The sequence below is a fragment of the Pygoscelis adeliae genome, unplaced genomic scaffold (assembly GCF_000699105.1).
Source record: "Pygoscelis adeliae isolate BGI_AS28 unplaced genomic scaffold, ASM69910v1 Scaffold21, whole genome shotgun sequence".
NCBI classification, from domain to species: Eukaryota; Metazoa; Chordata; class Aves; order Sphenisciformes; family Spheniscidae; genus Pygoscelis; species Pygoscelis adeliae.
In genome coordinates, this window is record NW_008824243.1 from 1465362 (window position 1) to 1485329 (window position 19968).

Consider the following 19968-nt stretch of genomic DNA (forward strand, 5'->3'; position numbering starts at 1 on the left):
AGTGAGCGATCGGCTGTGTGGTGTTTAGCTGCCTGCTGGGTTAAACCACAACACATCCTTATCCTGATATTTAGGTGGAAAAGAAGAGATCAAATAACTACAGTAACCAGGCAGTATGACCAACAACCTGCTGCAAGTCACTGTTAAATAGTGTTTCTTTTTCGTCAGGCTGATAACTTTCTATGTCATACAACACAAGAATCTGCAGTGGAAGTAATTTATATTGACTTACTGCCAAAATGTACAAGGAGAGAAACTGCCAATGTGATCTTAAACGTCAGAAGAAGATTAGCAGGGAGCAGCTTGCGGTACAGGATGTTCTACTGGGAACTAGGAATTTGTCAGAGCTCAGACAAAAGTTAGTTAGTACCACAAAGCTACCCAAAGCTGCAGGTTTAATAGTCACCATTTTATCACCGTTTACAGCTGGTCTGGGCATCAGTGGGCAGTTCCTAAGCATCCACTGAGTATCTTCTTACATTATTACAGGTTTCTTAACTTACAGAAGAGAACAAGAGCTGTTTTTACAAAAAGCCTTCATTTACACAACATTTCACATAATTTAGTTGCAGCATACACATTTTCTCTGCTGCCAGGAATCTGGCGGATTTTGAATAAGGTTTTATTCTGCACAGCAACTGCTGCCTATCCGAGGGGTGCCTCTATAGCAGATGGCATGTCCACTACCCTGCTTTGTTTTCACCTGTCTGTCCTTGCACTTCCAGCTCTTTTATACAGACTTCTGTGGCAGAAAAGCAAAGCTCGCTAAAGAAATGACCAAAAGAAGCAAAAAAGTCTATTTTTTTGTGATGGTGAGATGCTCTAATTCAAAGCACTTGTACATTCATGTTATGCAAAAAAAGATTTTTTTTATGACAAAAGAATTTGAATGATATACACTGCAAAGAAAATTAGTTTCAAGTGCATTTATTTTGAAATAAACAAGAATATTATATGCATGTATTCACATTTATATTAAATAACTTATTATTAAACATGAGAAAAAATACTCTTAAAAACTAATCTGACACTTTCACATTCTATTTTATATTAAGTGACTATAGTAAGGAAATACATAGAAAAATGATAAAATTGTCTCAAGCCAGCCATAAAAGCAAAGTGCACTATTGCCTAGGGCAGGGGAGGAGCAAAACGAGGATGGTGCTGCTGCTTCCTCCAAGGGGAGGATCACTGAGAGTGGGCAGTAGTGAACGAAGAGGAAGGACGGGCACCCCTTCAGTAAGTCCCTATCCTTTCTTCCCATTTTTTGTCCTTCATCACTGAAGTAGCAAATTGGGTTTTGCATATGCTGACAAGAAGCAGTGAGACAGTTCTCCGTACCAAGACGATACATTGAATACAATTAATTCCCTAAATGATCACACAGGGATTGCAGCTTATCCACGTTCTATTGTGTCTTTATCCTAATTTATCTGATTTTTCTTGTTGTCGGTAGTTTAAGGACGCCAAGGTGGAAATTTGCTAAGTATTTATCATGAAATATTGACGAACGTAGCATCCTTCAAAAGCTTTCTGAACTGGCTTTTTCTCAGATAAAAGCCACACCTAGCACATTTTTTTCCTAAGATTCCCAGAGTGGAATCTCTTAAAAAACATCTTCCTTTTAATTGTGTTTTGATTTTTAGCACAGATGAATCTTCTTATAAATTAAACGTTTCTAAACTTAGGTGTACTTACAGAGATGCTATATATCTTTTCTATTCACGTGCAATTGTAAGATGGTATTTGAGCAACACGTGCACTAAATACAATTCTGAGAAGTTTGCTTACAGGTATTTGGAGTAATAAAAGATTTAAAACCATTATTTTGGTTCTATTTTAATTGTCAGACTCCACCAAATATTTGCCTTTCTGATAACAATTTATTGACATTAGTTTTAGTGTGTGTGTATTCAGCTAGAAATATTTCAAGGCACAGATTGTTCCTAAATACATACAGATTTATTTAATGTCCAGCGAACCTTTTCAAGAAGGATATAAGAAATATGTGTTCGTGTTTGTTTGGGTTTAATTCACACCACCTAACAATCACCTTGAAAGGGAGTAAGGAAAAACGCTGCTGCTGAATAGCGAAGAAAAAGTTTAGAGAATATGAAAACCAAATTCAACACCGTTTCTGTAACATCTAAACCTACAGGGCATGAAAGGTCATGGTGGCTACTGATTGCCTGTAGTCTCCATAAACTTTGTAAGGCCTAATTTATGTCTAATATTTGATGCATAATATTCAAATAATATTACTTAGTGAGTGTTGCTCTGTACCGCTGCATGCATTCATGTTTTGTTTCGGTTTTTTGTTTGACACAAACACAAGTTATTTATCTATTTTTCAGATACCGCATTCCAGAGTAGCAAATTAAACAACTGTAATTTCTACTCAGTGCCACATTTGACTTCATATAAAAGTGCACTATTCACAATAAACACGTGAAGTTTTACTCTACCAGAAATATATCAGTGAATTTATATGTATGGCAATAAAATTTACAATAAATATTACAAAGTGTGTGTTGCTTAACGTGAATTTGAACATTTTGACTTTTCTTCAACATACTGCTCCCAAGACATCTTAAAATCTGTATTATTCTTTTAAAAAGATAAATTAATAAACATAATAGTAAGACTTGGAGAATCTGAACATTATAGTCCATACAGTACCTTTCCTAGGTAAGTACCTATCATTCACATTATAACCGTAACAGCTTTACTCTTTTTAAAGTAACAGCTTTGTTAGCTTCTAAGAATTTAATTTGTACGTTCAACTCGTATATCATTGTTATGCTACTTAGTGTGTTCTCATTCCCAATTTAGCACAAACTTTTAATAGTGCTCTTCTGAAAGCAAGTTCACAGTCTAAGCTGCTGTGGGGCAGTTTCTCTTCATTGCCAAAACGTTTGCCTACCCAGGTGTAAAACTTATTTTTGTTTTCTTTTAAATGACAAACATCTCTCAAAATAATAAAAAATAATATTCAAAATGTATTGTTAAAAAAAAAGACTTCTGCCAATCAGGTGGTAGTTTGGCGTTTAAATAAAATACATACTTAAAAGCAGTTGTAAGAGTTGATGATCACTACATTAAGTGGGAAAGAAGTCCTGTGTTTTATACTGCACCTGCAAGATTCACGATTCACCTGGGTTAGTTTGTTCTTCATTAAGAATTCATAGGAATAAATAGTTCTAGCCAGTGCAGATAATCCTTCTTTCTTCCTTTATCTCAGCATATCTCGTCTCCGAAATTGCTTCCATAGATCTCTGAGATGTTCACTGGTTACGGTCATCACGCAAGAGTAATATTCCTTCCAACCATACTTTGGAGTCTCCTGTGAAAAGTGAGTAACATACAATTGGAAAAAGATATCGTTCACTAAATTCCCTAATATTACATTAAATTTGACTCACACTCATACAAACTAGATATATGTTTTAATATTAAAATAATGAAAGATCAAATACTTCTATGGCTCAGAAGTACTTCTGTAAAATGAGGGTTATAAATCCATACACAGGTTAAATATTCAGAATGCATCCTCACCTCACAGCACACGGTTAGCATTCAACAAATAGCCTACGTATATTAAAAGCTGTAAGAAAGGATTTCCTCTTTATTCAGGTATGTACTGCTCGCTCTCTAGTTTTGTTTCTTGCTTCTTCATGTTGACACTGTACTAAAAAATTCACCTCTAACACCAAATAAAAAGCATAGAAAATTATTGATGTTCATGAAACTGAGGCATTAGCAAAAACCACATACAAAATAGGCAGATGCTATGAAAGCTTCTTTATACTAGGTTACCTTAATCCTAAACTGCACTGTAGTTCACTGACATTAATAAGTGCCCACTGAATGGAGAGAAATATCGTCCAAAGGCTGGCCTGGGAGATTCACTCTGTAGTTATCACTGGATCTCATTATTTCTTCTGCTATTCCTAACTTCACAAGCCCGTTTTGATAGTAAGTATAGAAAGATGGAGAGGGGCTAAATATTACATCAACTGGGGGGAGAGGCTAAGTAAAGAACAGGAATTGTAATTGTAGATAAGTCAGAAGCACTTACAAGTAATTTTAAATTGTAATCCATCTTAGAAATTAAGTCCAGTATCTAGAGGTAAACGGTTACAGTGTCAAGGTGAGAGATTGGTTGAACCGAGTGAAGAAGTTAAAAATATTGCGACACGGCAGTATATTAAAACCAACCATTAGAGACTGAAGCCTACATTTCATTTATTCTTATTACTCATCTTGTATAATTAAAAAGCATAGAACATTATGCAGAAGTTGTAAATATTCAGAAAACAATCTAATCCACAGCAGTATATAATCCAGACTTGAAATGAAATATTAGAAACAATACTTACATGAATGCATAATTTTGTTGAGATTTATGGTCAATCTTATGAAAAAAAATGCATTACTTGCAAAATGCATTGCATTATTTAAGAAAAGCACATTCAGTTGCTTAACCAGTGCTTTGAGATATAAATTTTTTATTTTATGAAACAGGTTCAGAGAAACGTTCATGAAAATCAGTAAAAGAAACACTGAAGTACATTAACTGTTCATCTACTTCTTTCTAACGTATGCATTGTTGTTGTATCTACTCTCAGTGTACCAAATCCACAGAAAGAACATTTTGTCCACATACTCTGCAATGCTTTCACATTTCAATGGAACATTTTCCTCCCACCGTACCCAGGTTATGTTTTTAAGGTTCTAGTCAGTTTTAGGATCAAAAGTCTGGGTTCTGTAATTTCCAGTTACTTTTGTAAGATGAGTCAGTAAGGAGTGCCTATAACACACTTCCCACTTTATTTGCTTTAGACAAGAGGTAAGAAACAGTCTCTTCAACTAGTAAGCAACAGCCTCTTCAGTTTTTTTTTTAAAGCTCTCTTATGATAGATGTATTCAACTGCTGTATAGTAGGGAAGTATGGAAATGAAAAGCTTTCAAAATACTAACTACATGACACATCTTAATGTTGCTTGACTGAACGAAGTATTTATAGGAGACAGCAATTTATTGTTGAAACATGACTAGCAATGAGGTTCTGAGTCCATGCTTGAGTCTTTCACGTCTTTCTCAAAGTGAAATTTCCTTCCCCAATCAGTCCCAAGACTCTGTTTGTAGCTATTAACTATTACTTCCTAAAAACCTTTAATCAGAAATTTAGAAGCCCCACAAAATTCAGAACATCTAGAAAACAGTTCTTTTAATGCAAAAATCTTAAGATTTTCAAGAAATTACTGGGACTTAAAACTTATTTTCTAGATTTACAATTATGACATATAATATTTATTTTCAGTACTTTAGAAGTGACCAAAATTGGAATTATAGCTTAAGTATCTACTACAGTTACTGAGCGCACAAATAGTTTAGCAAACAGTACTTTCAGAGGGACTTGAATCCCTCCTGAAGTTGGCCTCTAGCATCCTTCTTCGGAAATTAACTTTGAAAGGGCTTCCTTAGAAATTTCCTAGATAACGCTTCCATAAGCCATTCGAGGCCGAGTTCTCCTCTCAGCTCTGTTAGGCAGTTCTCTGCTAAAGTGGTTTTTTCTGCTCTCCCTGCAGTGTATGCAAAGGAGTGTCCGCCGATGCGGAGTCAGGCTGTGTGCTCTGCAGGGAGAGCAATGCAGAAAGACAAGCTCTCCAAGAACGTTGCCAGCTGTTTGGACCACACAGAGCTTGTACAGTTGTTCCCCAAGGAGAGATTTTGATTATTTATTATAAGGGTATAACATTCTTTACGCTGTTAAATAAATTGCGTTACTGCAATTTAGAGATACATAATGTACAGCACAACGTGCTGTTTATCCCTTTTCAGGGTGCAGATTCACACGAAGTATGGTATAACCTATGGTACGTCTGCCAAGCATCTTAATCTCTTTCATCAGAGTTCTACCACAGAGTTTACCACAGAAAGTATATCAAAGCACAGACAACGATCTGTACATTTATATTTGGAACAAAGTAAAATCAAGAGTTATTGTATTGCACCTAACTTTGGGATGTAATTGCAGCAGATTTTTGTATTTCACATACATTTATGTGTTTTTTCTGTACATCAGACAAATTTAATTACCCAATTAAAATTGTTCAATTTCAAATCACCAATGACTCCATCTTTATTATCTTCTCAGTTTATAAACTAAATAGAAAATTATTATTTTTAGAATTATGTAAATTCACTTTCCCTCCACACTGTACGGCAAAGACAGAATTAGTTCTGTTCTCCTCCACAGTAACTAACTCCAAATCACTTCACATGTGTTTCGGCTAAAGTTTCCATTGCCGTTACCTGACACTTGCAACAAACTTTAATAAATATTTACAACAAATTTGAAGAAATACCGTAAGTTAAGTAACACTTTGCACAAAAAAGAACTCAGGATAGCTAACAACTGGATATGTTACTGTAATTCATCACGAGACAAGGATCAGTTGCTCAAGCAAAGAGCAGTAGCTGACTGATGTGCCTGCAGGGACGAGGGAATTTTATATATTTGAGGTTTACAGTGCATTCTTGAGTGCACAGGGAAGAGGTATCTGATACAGACCTTGGCAAGCTTAGGTACCAGAAGCGTTCTCGTTACAGCATCCAGGAGCTCCAGGTGGGAAGAAGAGCAGGGTAAATAAACAGCAACCTCTACACTATGTCAGTGAGGCTGCCTGTGGCCAGGTCAGTGCACTAAGAACTAACCTGGTTTCTCTGTCTGTCTCCCAGTGCGTAGTGTAGACATAGTATTATTCAACTTTAATTTTTTTTTCTTGAGAATGACTTTATACAGAGTGAACAAAATCTCCCTTTACAAATCTCCACTGTGTATTTTTCTCCCAGTTTACTCCATCTCAAAAGATGAATGAATGAATTTATTGCCTGAATTCAGATCTCTGTCAAGGTGTCGATATATGTAAACTTGATGCTTTCACCAGTGTCTCTCTTTTGTCACCAAGCTAATTCTATTAGGCTTGATGATTAGATATTGGATTCTTTTGGGTCACTGTATTTTATTACACTTGGTCACATACCCTTCACTGAAATTATTAGGAAGGCATCATGACTGTATAGCATTTTGCCAGTTTCCTGTAAAAGCTGTTCTGTATCTTGAAAAGTTTACAGTTTAAACAATACTTGATATGCAACTACAATGTAGGTTGTAGCAGAATTAGTGGGGACAAAAAGACAAAATACTCCTAAAATTATTTTTAAAAAGGCATGGGAAAAGAAGAAAGGAAGTTTTGAGAGTCAAAAGTTTCAAAGAAATGAAGTTACATGAAATTAATCTAAAGCCATGAATTTCCTCTGATGTGACTGGTGAGTTGGATTACTAAAATGTTGGTTTAACTATTTAATTAGTCATTTACATTTCCCAGTACACATTCCCACTTCCCAGAAACCAGATGCTTTGTTTGTTAAGACCGAATTTCCTTTTCTGTTCCTCACGCATTAGTACAATGCTTCAGTATTTGCATTATAAAGCAGAAGTATAATTTAAAAAATGTTAATAGTTAATCAAAATAATAAAGAAATAATCCTATGGATGCTAAATGTTATGTGTATGAGAAGAGTGTATGCAGACCAAATGGAACTCGTCTTCTTTCTAGGAGGACAAATCAGCCTGCATAAGCCTGGACATACCCCAAGCCATCTTTACTGCTGAATTTCAAAGAACCAGCCTGTTCAAAAGATGTGACACTTCATGGAAAAAAAAATGGCATGAAGAGTTCTAAAGAACACAGTTTGGGGTACATGACATGCTGTGCCATGGGAAGAGGTCAATAGTTTAGATATACTCCCTCTCCCTTACCTATCTTGCACAGAGATCTACAAAAGGAAAACATCAGTGGGACTGGTGAGCTGGTGGGCTACCAGTCTGGGTAAATGGACCCCACCTCTCGTCCTTACAGACTTAGATTGTCCACTGTGCTGGAAGCCAGCTATCACCCCAGGTAAACAGGATCCAAGAAACTTCTGCTTAGTGTACCTACATTCCTCACTTTCCTGCCATGCCGTTTCAGAGTTAGGGAAGAAAGATTTAAACCAGAGGCCCAGCACGCTCAGTGGCATACAAGTGCGCAGAGAGGCATATGAAGATGGTTATTCGGCAAGAAGTCTCAGCTTAATGTTGTGCCTCAGAATTAAAAACATCAAGGGAACGACAGTCAAACCCTCCTGGCTCAGAAGCATGAGATGTGCTGGCTACTCCACAAGGTCCCCTCACACAGACCAGTGGCCACGGGGCCTTGTTTGTCACGGTGTACATCTCTTTGTTCCTGCAGAATAATACATCTGGGACCTACATGGGCTGTTAACAGCCTTCATAGCAACTACTGCAAAGTCTATAAACAGGAAAAAAGTGCTGGCACCAAAACCTTAAACTGCAAAGGAGCAAGCTCTTGCTTTATGTAAGAAAAGAAATAACCTACTAACACATTTCTGCTGTGTCCACCGTGTGACAAACAGTTTTACAATATGGCTACAGAATATGCACACCCCAGTTTTTATACTGAAACCCACAGTACAATCTAATTGTAAAGATGGATATTCATGTAGTGGATACGCAGAAACAGCCATGGTGGTCACGTGTGGGCACAGTGCCCATTTTTGAAAATTGCTGGTATAGCATTAATCGAGCCAAAACCACATTATTGTTTTCAAAAGTGTAACTGTATAAATCAAAGTAGAATGAAGTTACTAACAGTCTCTCAGGAAGAAAAATCTGCCTCTACAATCTTCATTGGTAAATACTTATTAGCTATAGGTACCTGAGAAATTATTTGAAAAGTGGTCACAAGACAGACAGAAAACAGCAACAGAAACTATGAAAGAATACTTTTCCTGATTTCAAACATAGTACAAAATAGCAGCTGGCTTACAAAACAGTGACAGTGTGAGTCAGCCATTGCCAACTCCAGAATAAACTTCTGTTGCTTCAGTCAAAAACACAACGTGATGCTTTGAGCTACTACATTGCTTACAGTCAGATAACCTATTCCTGAATTTTGGAACGGGAAACAAAGCAGTGACAGTTTAACATTCAGCCATTCCTGCAAGCACGCCAGCACAGTCAGACTAGGCGGCTAACACATACCGTCATTTATCTGCTATAGAGCTCCTTCCTCACGCAGGATTTGAAAGTAGTATACCTCTGTATAGGTTTGTAGCCCTGTGGAGCAGAAGATGGAGAAGTGCGCAGATGCAGACAACATGTGAAGGCAGCCAGAGGTAAGCGTAAGACAACGGTATCATGAAAATACAAAAAAATGGCTTTAAGTGACGAATAGCTAGAAGATACAATATAGTATGTGCTAGGTAAAATGTTTATCATTAAGTTCCAAATCTTTCAGTTTAAAAATGGAATTTATAAAGGAAAGGGAATCTTCTTATGTATTTCTAAATTTAAAAAAAAGGAAAGGAAATAACTATTTAAAACCAAACAGCACGCAAAAATAAAGCTTTTCATGTCTGCACATTTTAGTAAGTTTATGGCAATACTCTGACTGACCGCTTGATGGCAGCTTAATACACTAGTTTGTTTCAAACTACTAAAACCAAAAAAGGTTTCAGATTATAATACTGTAGTCCAGAAAGAGAGAAATTTCATTTGATAAACCCTTTAAGACATTTACTTTTCCAAAAACATATCTAAAATACATGTTAAAATGAATATTTATTATGTTCCTGTAAGGGGTAGTATCTGACCTTCCTCAAGTTTGTAAGTTTATGGCTAAGCTTTTAAATAGGACAAAGCTGGTAGGTACTGACTGCCCTTTCAGAACTCCAGTTTCATTGGACTTGTCTAACTCTTTGCTCTTAAATATGTTTGCTTTAGTCAGACTATATAAATACAGGATGCCCTTTTCTAAAATACATGGCCCTAGTACCAAGCTCTGTGATGCCCTCAAAGATTCTTCTGGGCAAACGTTTTAGTAAAACAACTTTTAAAAAAGTTGAATTACTAAGTATAAGATGTTAATTGTAAAATCATACTTCAAATCATAGGCCTATTTTAAACTGTTATTTTTAGATGCTTTTAGAGTGATAATCAGAGACTACACTGATTTGGGCAGACGTTAATTGTAGGATACCTAACATTAAAATCAGGCATTTACACTTTATAAACAGGTTCAAATTTCTTACGGCAAAAATTTCCATGTTGCTACAAAATACTGCATAAGCAGAAGCTATAATGTTCTTTTATCTGTATAATGGAACTGACCAAATCTTAATATGGATTCGAAACACAGTTATTAACAAAGAAAAGGTTAGTGATTTGTTAGTTTTGATTTAGCACAAGACAACATTTGAGCCCTCCACACTGTAGGAGCAAGAGGGTAAACTTTTACTTGTTCTGGCCACACTAAATACTGTATAAATTTTAATGTACAAACAACAGGAAGCAATTAACGACGCTTTCTGCCAAAAGGTTCTTAAGTGTTTTCTTCTCTTCATTCTAAACCAAGATTGGGGTGGCTGGGGGGTGTTTATTAAACTGAAAAGGCAAATTTTTGCAGAGTTTTTACTACTACCCACACTTGGAAACATCAGGTTTGTGCGACACTTATGAAAACTTACTGGAAATTGTAATTCCTAAGTTTGATACTGTAATTGTCTTGGAATACTTCTGATTAGAGAAGAGAATGCATTTTTCTGAATATTCTAACAAGTCTGCATGTAGGCACGTCTGAATATAACTGAATTATAGGACCAAATCATGATCATCTCCTATGCAATCCAGGAGATATATCTAATTAAAATTAGACATATCATTTATGAAAGACTGGTATTCTTCTGAACATCCTTGGCTATTCTTTATAGTTCATTTACAGTCCACTGGAATATTTTATACTGGCCTAGGCAAAAGAAAGATACGTGCATAAGACTGAATAGTGCTGGATGACATAGATTCTTAAGGATTATATGTAATTTCTGTTATGCATTTTGTGAAATAGAAACGTGTAATACATTTACAAGAATTACTTAGTAAGCAGACTGTTTTCTGGTTGAATTAACATACACTGCACACTTACAATTAGTAAACAATTAAAACATATAGCTGAACATCTTGAAACGGTTATGAAACAATCATCATTCCCACACTATAATAAAAGAAATTGAGGACCAACAAGGAAGTAAGTTTGTTACAAATACAGTGGTTGTTATCCACATTTTACGTTTGATCATAATATTACAAAAATAACAAGAAAACAATTAGACTCAACACCACTTCACAGAGAGTTCTAAAATTATATTTAGGAAGCTAACTAAAAATGACTAAAATTATATTACAGAAATAACATACTGAAATGTGAATTTAGGAACCATAATACAGTTTAAGATTTATGTCTAAGGGATTAGGTTGTCAGTAAGAACAACATTTTACATTTAGTTAAAAATGTTAACACCTGTCATATGAAGAAAAAAAAAAAAAGGTCATTTTTATTGATCATACTCTAATTAAAAATTTTTCTGCTACTATAAAATTCCCCTGTACTACTCAGAACCTGAAGAGGGCAGCAAGGCCTATACGTTCACCTAAAAGGCAAAGCATGATTTACAAACTTGTTCCCTATGAAAATTTTCTGCAAGTGATTTCCTACCCTCTAGCTTCTTGTAATTTAATGTATTAGATACAGGGTTAAATTATCAAACGCAACTTTGAACTAGAATATAGCATTGTTCAGCACCACTTAACTAATTCTTTACTTGAAAATTAAAACTATCTTCTGCTGCAACTCTTTCCAACAGTCATTATCAACACTTGGTATTTTAAATAATGTTTTAGAAGAGCCAATAGTTGACCTTTAACTAAACTGCCTGAGTTTGAGAGACAAAAACTCTCTTTTCCCTGGAAACAACCCAGACATAATTGCTACCCTTGTTAAAATTCTTAATGCCGATCTGTCACTCACACAATACAGAGGAAATGACAGTATGCAGAGGACTTCTCATCTCCAATTTGGTTTGTGTACTATAAAGGTACGTCATGTCCTCTATGTATTGCTTTCTAATAAAATCAAGAATTTAAGAAGGAATTTATCTTACAGACTGCTTCAGGATTTCCGTAAAACATATGTCTTTAAACATACGCACTGTTGGTTTGCAACCTACTGGTGCTACAGGTGCTAAAGTAAGTACTGGTAAGTAGTGAAGTCAACTAAGATAACTATAAAAATTAGAATCCTTACCCTAAACCCTCGATTGAGTCTGTCTTTCATAATGCCGATAAATTCTTTGTAACTCAACTGGTCATCTCTGTCAACATCAAAAATCTTGAACACTGTGTTCACCAAATGTGGTGAAAGCTTCACACCTGTGGCTACATACACAGCACGTTTGAATTCATCTGCATAAAGAGAACATCAGTAGAAAAAATAAAATACATGAATTTAATCCTACTTTGTGGACAACATGTTATGAAATACAAGTAAACTTTTAACTTGAGTTTTCATGTTAAAACACTCGATTAGGATTGAATTTCACAGTTCTAAACCAAGTAGTTCTGATATATCAACTGATATAAAATGAAACAGCTTAATTGGTATCAATTATTTTACACAAAAGATAACAGTCCAAATATTATACTATGTGTAGTAACAAAATTAGAAAATCATATTATAATTAAACCTATGTTACATATATACTGATGGCATCTACTTAATCGACACAAAACAGAACCTAAGAAACAGAGCACAGAGAAAATAGTACACTCCTTTGGTAAGGCCGCATGCGGTAGGACTACGCTGGTGTTACTGTGTCAGACCCATGAAGATACTATTTGAGAGCACACAAATCTGACCACTTCACATATTCGTAACCTTGCACTCCCCAAGCATCTCAACTGTTGTATTAAGGATTTTAGTCAGTACACACCTGCCTAGTTTTTTCAGCACCCACTTACTGATTTGTTCAAAAATCTGTCTAATCCCTCTTCGGACCTTCTGACGCTGTTTCCTTCTACAGCCTTCATAGAAGGCCAGATTCCAGACGCCCACTGTGTAAAGAAATGCTTTTGTTTGCTTTAAACTGATCTCTTATTGGTGTCATCAAGTGCCTCTTAACTCTTGAATTTTAGGATTTGGTGACCAACTATTCCGCATTCAGCTTATCCACCACTTACATGACTTTGTAAAGCTTTATCATATCTCTCATGATATGACCGAGCCTTCTCCTCTCAAAGCTGGAGTCCTAGCCTTTTTAGCCTTTTACCTTAGACATTAAAACTACAAACTAGGAATTACAAAACATTTTTGTATTTTTGTCAACACTTCTGTATCTTTATCAACAGATTTTTATAAAAATGTGAATACTTACCTTGACCTATAGAACGACTTGCAAAATTATACATTTGCATTGCAATTGTAAAGTCTTCTAGGTTGTTCAAGAATTGGAAAAATGATCTAAACTCATCAAATGTGATACCCTAAAAAATAAAAGAACAATATGCACCATAAGAATGATCAGTAGTGATGACAACTGAATAAATAAACCTTGCAGTTACATATGTCTACTTCATTTAAGAATAGATACTACACCCTTTGAAAAAAAAAAGATTTGTACTGAAAGTCAATAAAGTAAAGAATTGGAGTCTCCTGAGGAATGCAAGATGTCTTTCCTCTTTGCCACTGCAACGGATAGCAATTCTCACCCAAAAAGCAGTCCAAAATATTGTTCCATTGCTCAAGGCAATCTGTAAGAATTCCAGGATTATTACAATACGGCAGTTAGTATTGAGAATAAGAGTCTAGGTTTGTATGAATACTGGAATATGTTTACTACTGAAAACCTGCAAACCACTATTATATATATGTGAGTGTGTGCGCTCACATAAATACATTGAATGAATTCATAAATACATGTTATGATCTGACTTAAGCTCTGTACTTTAAGGTGAAGTTTTTACATATCCAGATTTAGACCCCTAGGTCTCTTCAGCTGATACTCCCAAGTATCAAGTATTGCAGGGTTTGTCCAGCTCTTTAAAAAAACCTTTTGCATTTTGACCAGACTTCAGAATATCTTCTGTGAAAGTGTCTCTGAAAGTGCTGTTGTTAAAAGAGCTTATTTTTTCTTCTTTCCTTATGATATCTGTTCTGCTTTTCTCTCATCTTAGCTACAAATCCAAAGACCCGATAAACCATCTCTAAATCAATTTTGAAAGAGACCTTAAACAGAGACTCTGAATTAAGCCAGGACCATTGCCTGTATCTCATTCTCCATGGTCTGTCAGCCATTCTGAACATGGGATGGCATTCTCTGTCAAACCTTGATCTCCCTGGCCTCCTTTAACTATCATTCCTGGCTATTCTTCTGTCTGCTTTTATCCTTCTATCCTATTTAACTATGTCTCTCTGAAAATAAACCTGAAGACAATAGAAAGACCTGTGAATCCTTCTGTTCAAACTAGTATCTTGACCTATGTCTCTCCTCAAAGATATACATAGTCATTATGGTGTGGTGCAACACAGAAAACATACTGAAGTAGGTTTGTGGCAGAGGAGAAAATGGCAGAGGTTGGGTGTAAACCCATACGAGACAGCAAGTACTGTGGTGAATGTGGAGAGAAACATAATATTGTTAAAATAAAAAGACTTCAATAGGCCTCCACCCACTTGAGATGTAAACCGCTGCTTAAGTGATCCTACCTAAGGTCTAGCTAAGATTTAGAAACTGTTTGATTGGAGAGCTTGACCCATCTCCATCATGAATGGCTTTTCTCAACAAGCATATTTGTTCTCTGTTTCATCCTTTGCAATTGGGAGGAAACTCTCAAACACAAGCAGAACCACCTCCTTAACTCTCCTTTAAATTTTATCTTAAAAGCTTAATTTACTAATACTAACCAATACTGTCTTCTTGGTTTGTTGCATTTGACATCTAATTGTTTATGTCCAAGTTCTGTTTCCTGCACTCTGTTTAGACTGAAAACTCTCTGGGACTGGCATAATTTTGTCACATATTTGTGAAATACCTAGATCGGTGAAACTTCAGTCCCCAACTAGGACCCTCAGGAACTACGGCAAAATAGCAATAATAGAAAATGGCCATCAAAGCCTTGAGCTGACATTTTTAGGTTCACAACGATTTTTAAAAATCCTTAATTTGCACCAATTTGTCTGTAAGATTCTGAATGTGGGAGATACTGTAAGAGGTCAGGCTACTGCAAAAATCCTGGCTCTTTCCATGTAGCTAGAGAGGAGATGATCACATTGTACTGTCTCTCTCCTTTCCTAGGACCATATTTTGTTCAACTGGTAACTGTAATAACAACTTGTATTTGCCATATGTTTTGCATTTTGACATAGGAAGTTATCTACATGTAGCTATCCCAGAAGTTTCCTACTGGAAACTATTTATTTTCTATGTAAAAGGAAACTGACTTTTTATTTATTTGGACAGATTATATTTTACTACAGCAAAGAAAACTGTTATATTAATGCACCAACGCTGTTAAAAATGCATAGACTTTCTTTAGAAGCTGATATTTGTGTGTTCAGGATGCCAGCTTAAATGAATCACTGCTTGGCATCTAGTTAGTAAAAGGAGGAAAACATCCTGTGAGCAGGCAGCATGCCAGCTGAATATTTTAGCGTGACTACAGTATGCCAAATGATCATCATGTTGCTTTAGAGGCTTCTACATACAGCGCCACAAAAGATTAACATTGCCAACTGTGAGAGTAGCTGCCTATTACTTTACAGGCTAGACTAATTTTTCTTCTAAATGGAATCCTCTGGTTTGTATTAGTATTGCAGCGTATCACTGTAATAAAATAGAGAGTACATTTGGTAATTTTCAAATTGTAATGTTATTGCAAGTGTACAAAAGTGCAAACATATGAACAATGCCTCCATGGCAATAAGAGGCAAAGTCCCATTCTCAAAAGCCTGTGGCCAGTCCAAGAGATGTCACAGGGATTTACTTTTTCCACTGTACTGGCAGCACATTTACAAAGCCAGTGATATGGAGCTATGGAAAATGGCAGTGTCGTTTTACTTAATGGAGGTATAGCATATGGCATACAGATACACGGCACTGGTCAAATGCCAGGATATTCCCAGAACGCAGCATAAGCAAACATGTAACTGAGTGACACAGCTTTCTACGTCGAAGTTTTCCTTAGCTGATGGTCCCATCAGAGATCAGAAGAGGAAACTACTGTGGAAGTCTTGCTATCAGAACAATGGCATTGGAAGACTTAAGAGACGGAGAGATGAACTTCGAAGAATACTTCCTTGTGTTTAAAAGAAAGTGTCTGTATTTATATTTACTTAATCAACTTCACCTTTGCCATTCAAAGAAGTATTTCTCTATACCTACAACTGTCATTATTTTTCAGTTACCCAAGCAATACTTACATCATTGTTGTTATACACGCCTCAAAGTGATTTTTTTTCTTTTTTTCCGAGATTTCCATATATATGGAAATCTTGATTTCACCCTAAACAAAAAACATCTGGGAAACATGCAAAAGGAGCTTTTCTGTTGCACTGTCTTGGCTTTGAATATGGAAAGCTGCACAGACCTTTTAGAGTAGTTAGAACTGAGCGCCTCAGCGGCTAGACCGGGAACGCAGAAAGGGTCAGTGAGCAGGAACTCTGATCCCAATCTTACTGCTTCATCTTACACCTAATCTGGTGAAAAGAGACAGCCCTGCTTTCCCTTTCCACTCCCCAGCTATATTTATCTCTCAGTGGATCTAACTGCTGTACAACCACAGGAAGAATCAGATAATCCAGATATTTGAACAGAAAACTGTTGATTTTTGGAGTGTGTTTCTATCAGGTCAGCTGACTGATCTTACTCTGTAGACTGAAATTACAATGTAATGTCTCAAATAAAAAACACCCCAAACCTGCCCAAACCTATTGATTCCTTTTCTTCACAAGCTCTACTGTCAATGCTATCAAATTATATAGCTACTGAAAGAGTTAGATTTCTAGGACATATTAATCCGATCTCCTTCTGTAAACACAAATAGAAGGAGGATATCCAAAACATCCCTTTATTTGAAGGGCTACTTTTAACGTTATCCTATCGATTACCATTGATGCATAGTTGCCACTACGTTTCTCTCAGATATACTTCTGACAACACATTTGTTGTTAAACAAATGCAGGACTATCTACCTTATGACCTTTACTGTTTTTACTATCTTTTCTATCTCTTCAGCCATTAATAAGAACCACATACCCATCAATGACTATATACAAGTGATCCATTATTAAGACTATAAAACAACAAGATAAAGGGTGTCAATGTTATTTCTGAGGAGGTGCTATTCCATTGGCAGTGCAAAAGAGAAGAAAGAAAAAGAAAGTTTTTTTAATGCCTCATTGCTAGAAAGCTGTTCTTTTTCAAGTCTTATAGTTTTTGCTGTTTAAACTGAATTTTCATGTAATATAAAGCTTTGTTATCTAAACTTCAAAAATATTACTAGCTAAATCCCATGGAATATAATTCTATGCCATTTACTCTTCTACTTTTTATTCAGCAAGTAATCTGAAAAACATGACACACAGTTTATGATCAGAATAAAATCCTGGTGCTAATTAATTCAGTGACAGAATCTCCTTCAGTTCAACAAGGCTATGTTTTCATCTTGATGACACTGGGACTGGATGCTGTGGCCCACTGCTGTCCTAACAAAACAATTACCTTTTCTTCAGGAATCCTGCAGCGCATGTTTTCCAGGTAACTTGATGTATTTTCCACATTCGTATACCTCAAAAGAATATGGGCAAAGTCTTCCTCACTGATGGTGTTCATCCCGTTAGAGTAGGAAAGGAATTCTATCTCTAGAACCTCAGTTTGTAGGTTATCCATAAATCTAAAGCACAAACATAAATATGAAGAAATAGCAATACTTTATATTCCTACTATTCATGTCCTTAAAAGACTCATAGAATATAAAGCCAAATAGCATTATACAAATTAGTTCCCTTTTCGCAGCACTGATGGTAAATTTGGTAAATCCCTTATCTGTGTTGACATAATTTCTAATCAATACAACAATCTTAACTCAAAGATGAAGTGTTTTAGTAAGGATCAAAATGACTTAATACTTACATTTCTAATTTACGTCTAGTTTGTGTTTGCTTAATTTTCTTCTTCAGTGGATCACTGTTCTTTAGTTTTATATGCTAGACTGAAAATTCCATCATGGTACTAAATGAATTCCCAAAATTTATTCCCCATATAGTTACTTACAGATTGCGATTAAACGTTACCTTTCTCTTTTTAACAAGCTAAGTATGATAAGCTCTTGCAGCCTTTCAATTTAAACTTTTTTTTTTAATACTTCACTATTCTTATGATATTTCTTTAAACTCTTCCCAACTTAAGAATATATTTAGTATATTACAGACACCAAAACTGGATAAAGTATAAAACCAGCTATATATAAAAATGAAATATAACTTCCCTGATTCTCCTTGATGTCCTAGTTATACAACTATGGGTGAAATTAGCTCTCTGGTCCCAGTAGTACACTGGGAGCTCACGTTCATCTGATTGTCAACCACAACCTGTAACACTTCCCTGTTACAGATTCCTAAGAGTTCCCAACCTGTAGACATTGCCTGTAACACTCCTTTCTAATATGTAACTTGACTTCTAAGAACTATGGGGAGCTCAAATCAAAAGGAAGTCTAGGCAAAAGTATAAGTGCAAGGTAAACATACAACAGTTATTTCCCTCACCAATCCAGAGTTTAATGATTTTTTGATGTCTGCTAGGTTTTGACCTCTTTAGATCACAACATCTTACAGCAATAGATAGACATTTTAACTAGATGCCTTTTGAAAAAGTAACTTCTTTTCTGGTTCTTGTTTTGAACTCACATCATGATTTCACTTGATGACGCAGTTTTTGTATTATGTGAAATACTGAATATGACACACATAATTTTAAGGCAATATATTTTGCAAACATCTGATTGATTAGAATGCACAGTTAAGTGATAACTATAAAGACAATAGGTATTGGGAGTATTTACTGTGGAAACAATAACCAAACACTGTATCTTTTTCAATCACCCAGAAACATACAGTTTTATGGCTCTGTTTTTATGGCACTCTCCCCATATTTTTAAATTCTATTTTAACTGGCGTAATAATTATGCCAACAGCTTCCACTGTGTTTTCACTTTTTCCCAGAAGAAGCTTGTTCTAAGAAAAGTATCTTCAGAAAAATCTTTACATTTAAGTATATGCCTAAGAGCAGAGATGCACACCAAGCTTTTTTAAAGCACTGACAAACAGGGGAAAAAAATAAAAATAATTCGAAACCAAGAAAAAAATTCCTACGTACCAATAAGGACAGGGTTGCGGTCTAACCTCTCCACCCCAAACAAACTATGCACATAAGTGCTAACAAAATTTGCAAATGCAGCAGCATTAGTACAGGACTTTTTATTGTTGCTCCACTTATTGTTTTATTTTGCTCTTTGTATATATAACACACACAAAGGGAATGTAAACTTTATATACATGTCTGCATAAATTATGTGTATAGTAAGATAATACCAATTAATTAGAACAAGCATGCAAGTATTTTTTTTACAAGGAATTAATAAAGTTGAGACTCACCTATAAAAATCTTCAAAGTTCAGTTCAGCTTTCCCTTTCTTGCCGAAAAAGTGTACAAGCAGTGTAGTATCTGACAGAGAACTTGAAATATCATCAACACGCTTATTAGAATAAAAAAAAAATAAAGGCCATGATTGGATCAGTTACAGAAGTATAATCTGAGAATGCCTGTCATCACAATAGACCTTTCTATTAAAAGAGTTTGTATTTTATGTTCACAGTCTTAAAGAAGACTCTAGTATTAAAATCCATTAAATTAATTTCGTCATGCAATTTTCACACAAAATAGCATTAGGCTGTTAATTGCATTTAGTAGAAAACACTTAAAACAACAATATAATATAATGGAAGCCGCAAT

General features: G+C 35.5%; 1 protein-coding gene across 1 annotated transcript in view; it reads right to left on the reverse strand.

Annotated features, from left to right (window-relative positions):
* Positions 1 to 2998: 2998 nt before the first annotated feature.
* MICU3 (mitochondrial calcium uptake family, member 3) overlaps positions 2999 to 19968 on the reverse strand; it is a 61930-nt gene continuing 44960 nt past the window's right edge. The window contains exons 11-15 of the mRNA XM_009335197.1: positions 19611 to 19711; positions 17680 to 17851; positions 13336 to 13444; positions 12210 to 12367; positions 2999 to 3343 (exon numbers count right to left, since the gene is read on the reverse strand). Coding sequence (XP_009333472.1) covers positions 3233 to 3343; positions 12210 to 12367; positions 13336 to 13444; positions 17680 to 17851; positions 19611 to 19711 — 651 coding nt within the window. The 3' untranslated portion in view covers positions 2999 to 3232. The remainder of the gene's footprint in view (positions 3344 to 12209; positions 12368 to 13335; positions 13445 to 17679; positions 17852 to 19610; positions 19712 to 19968) is intronic.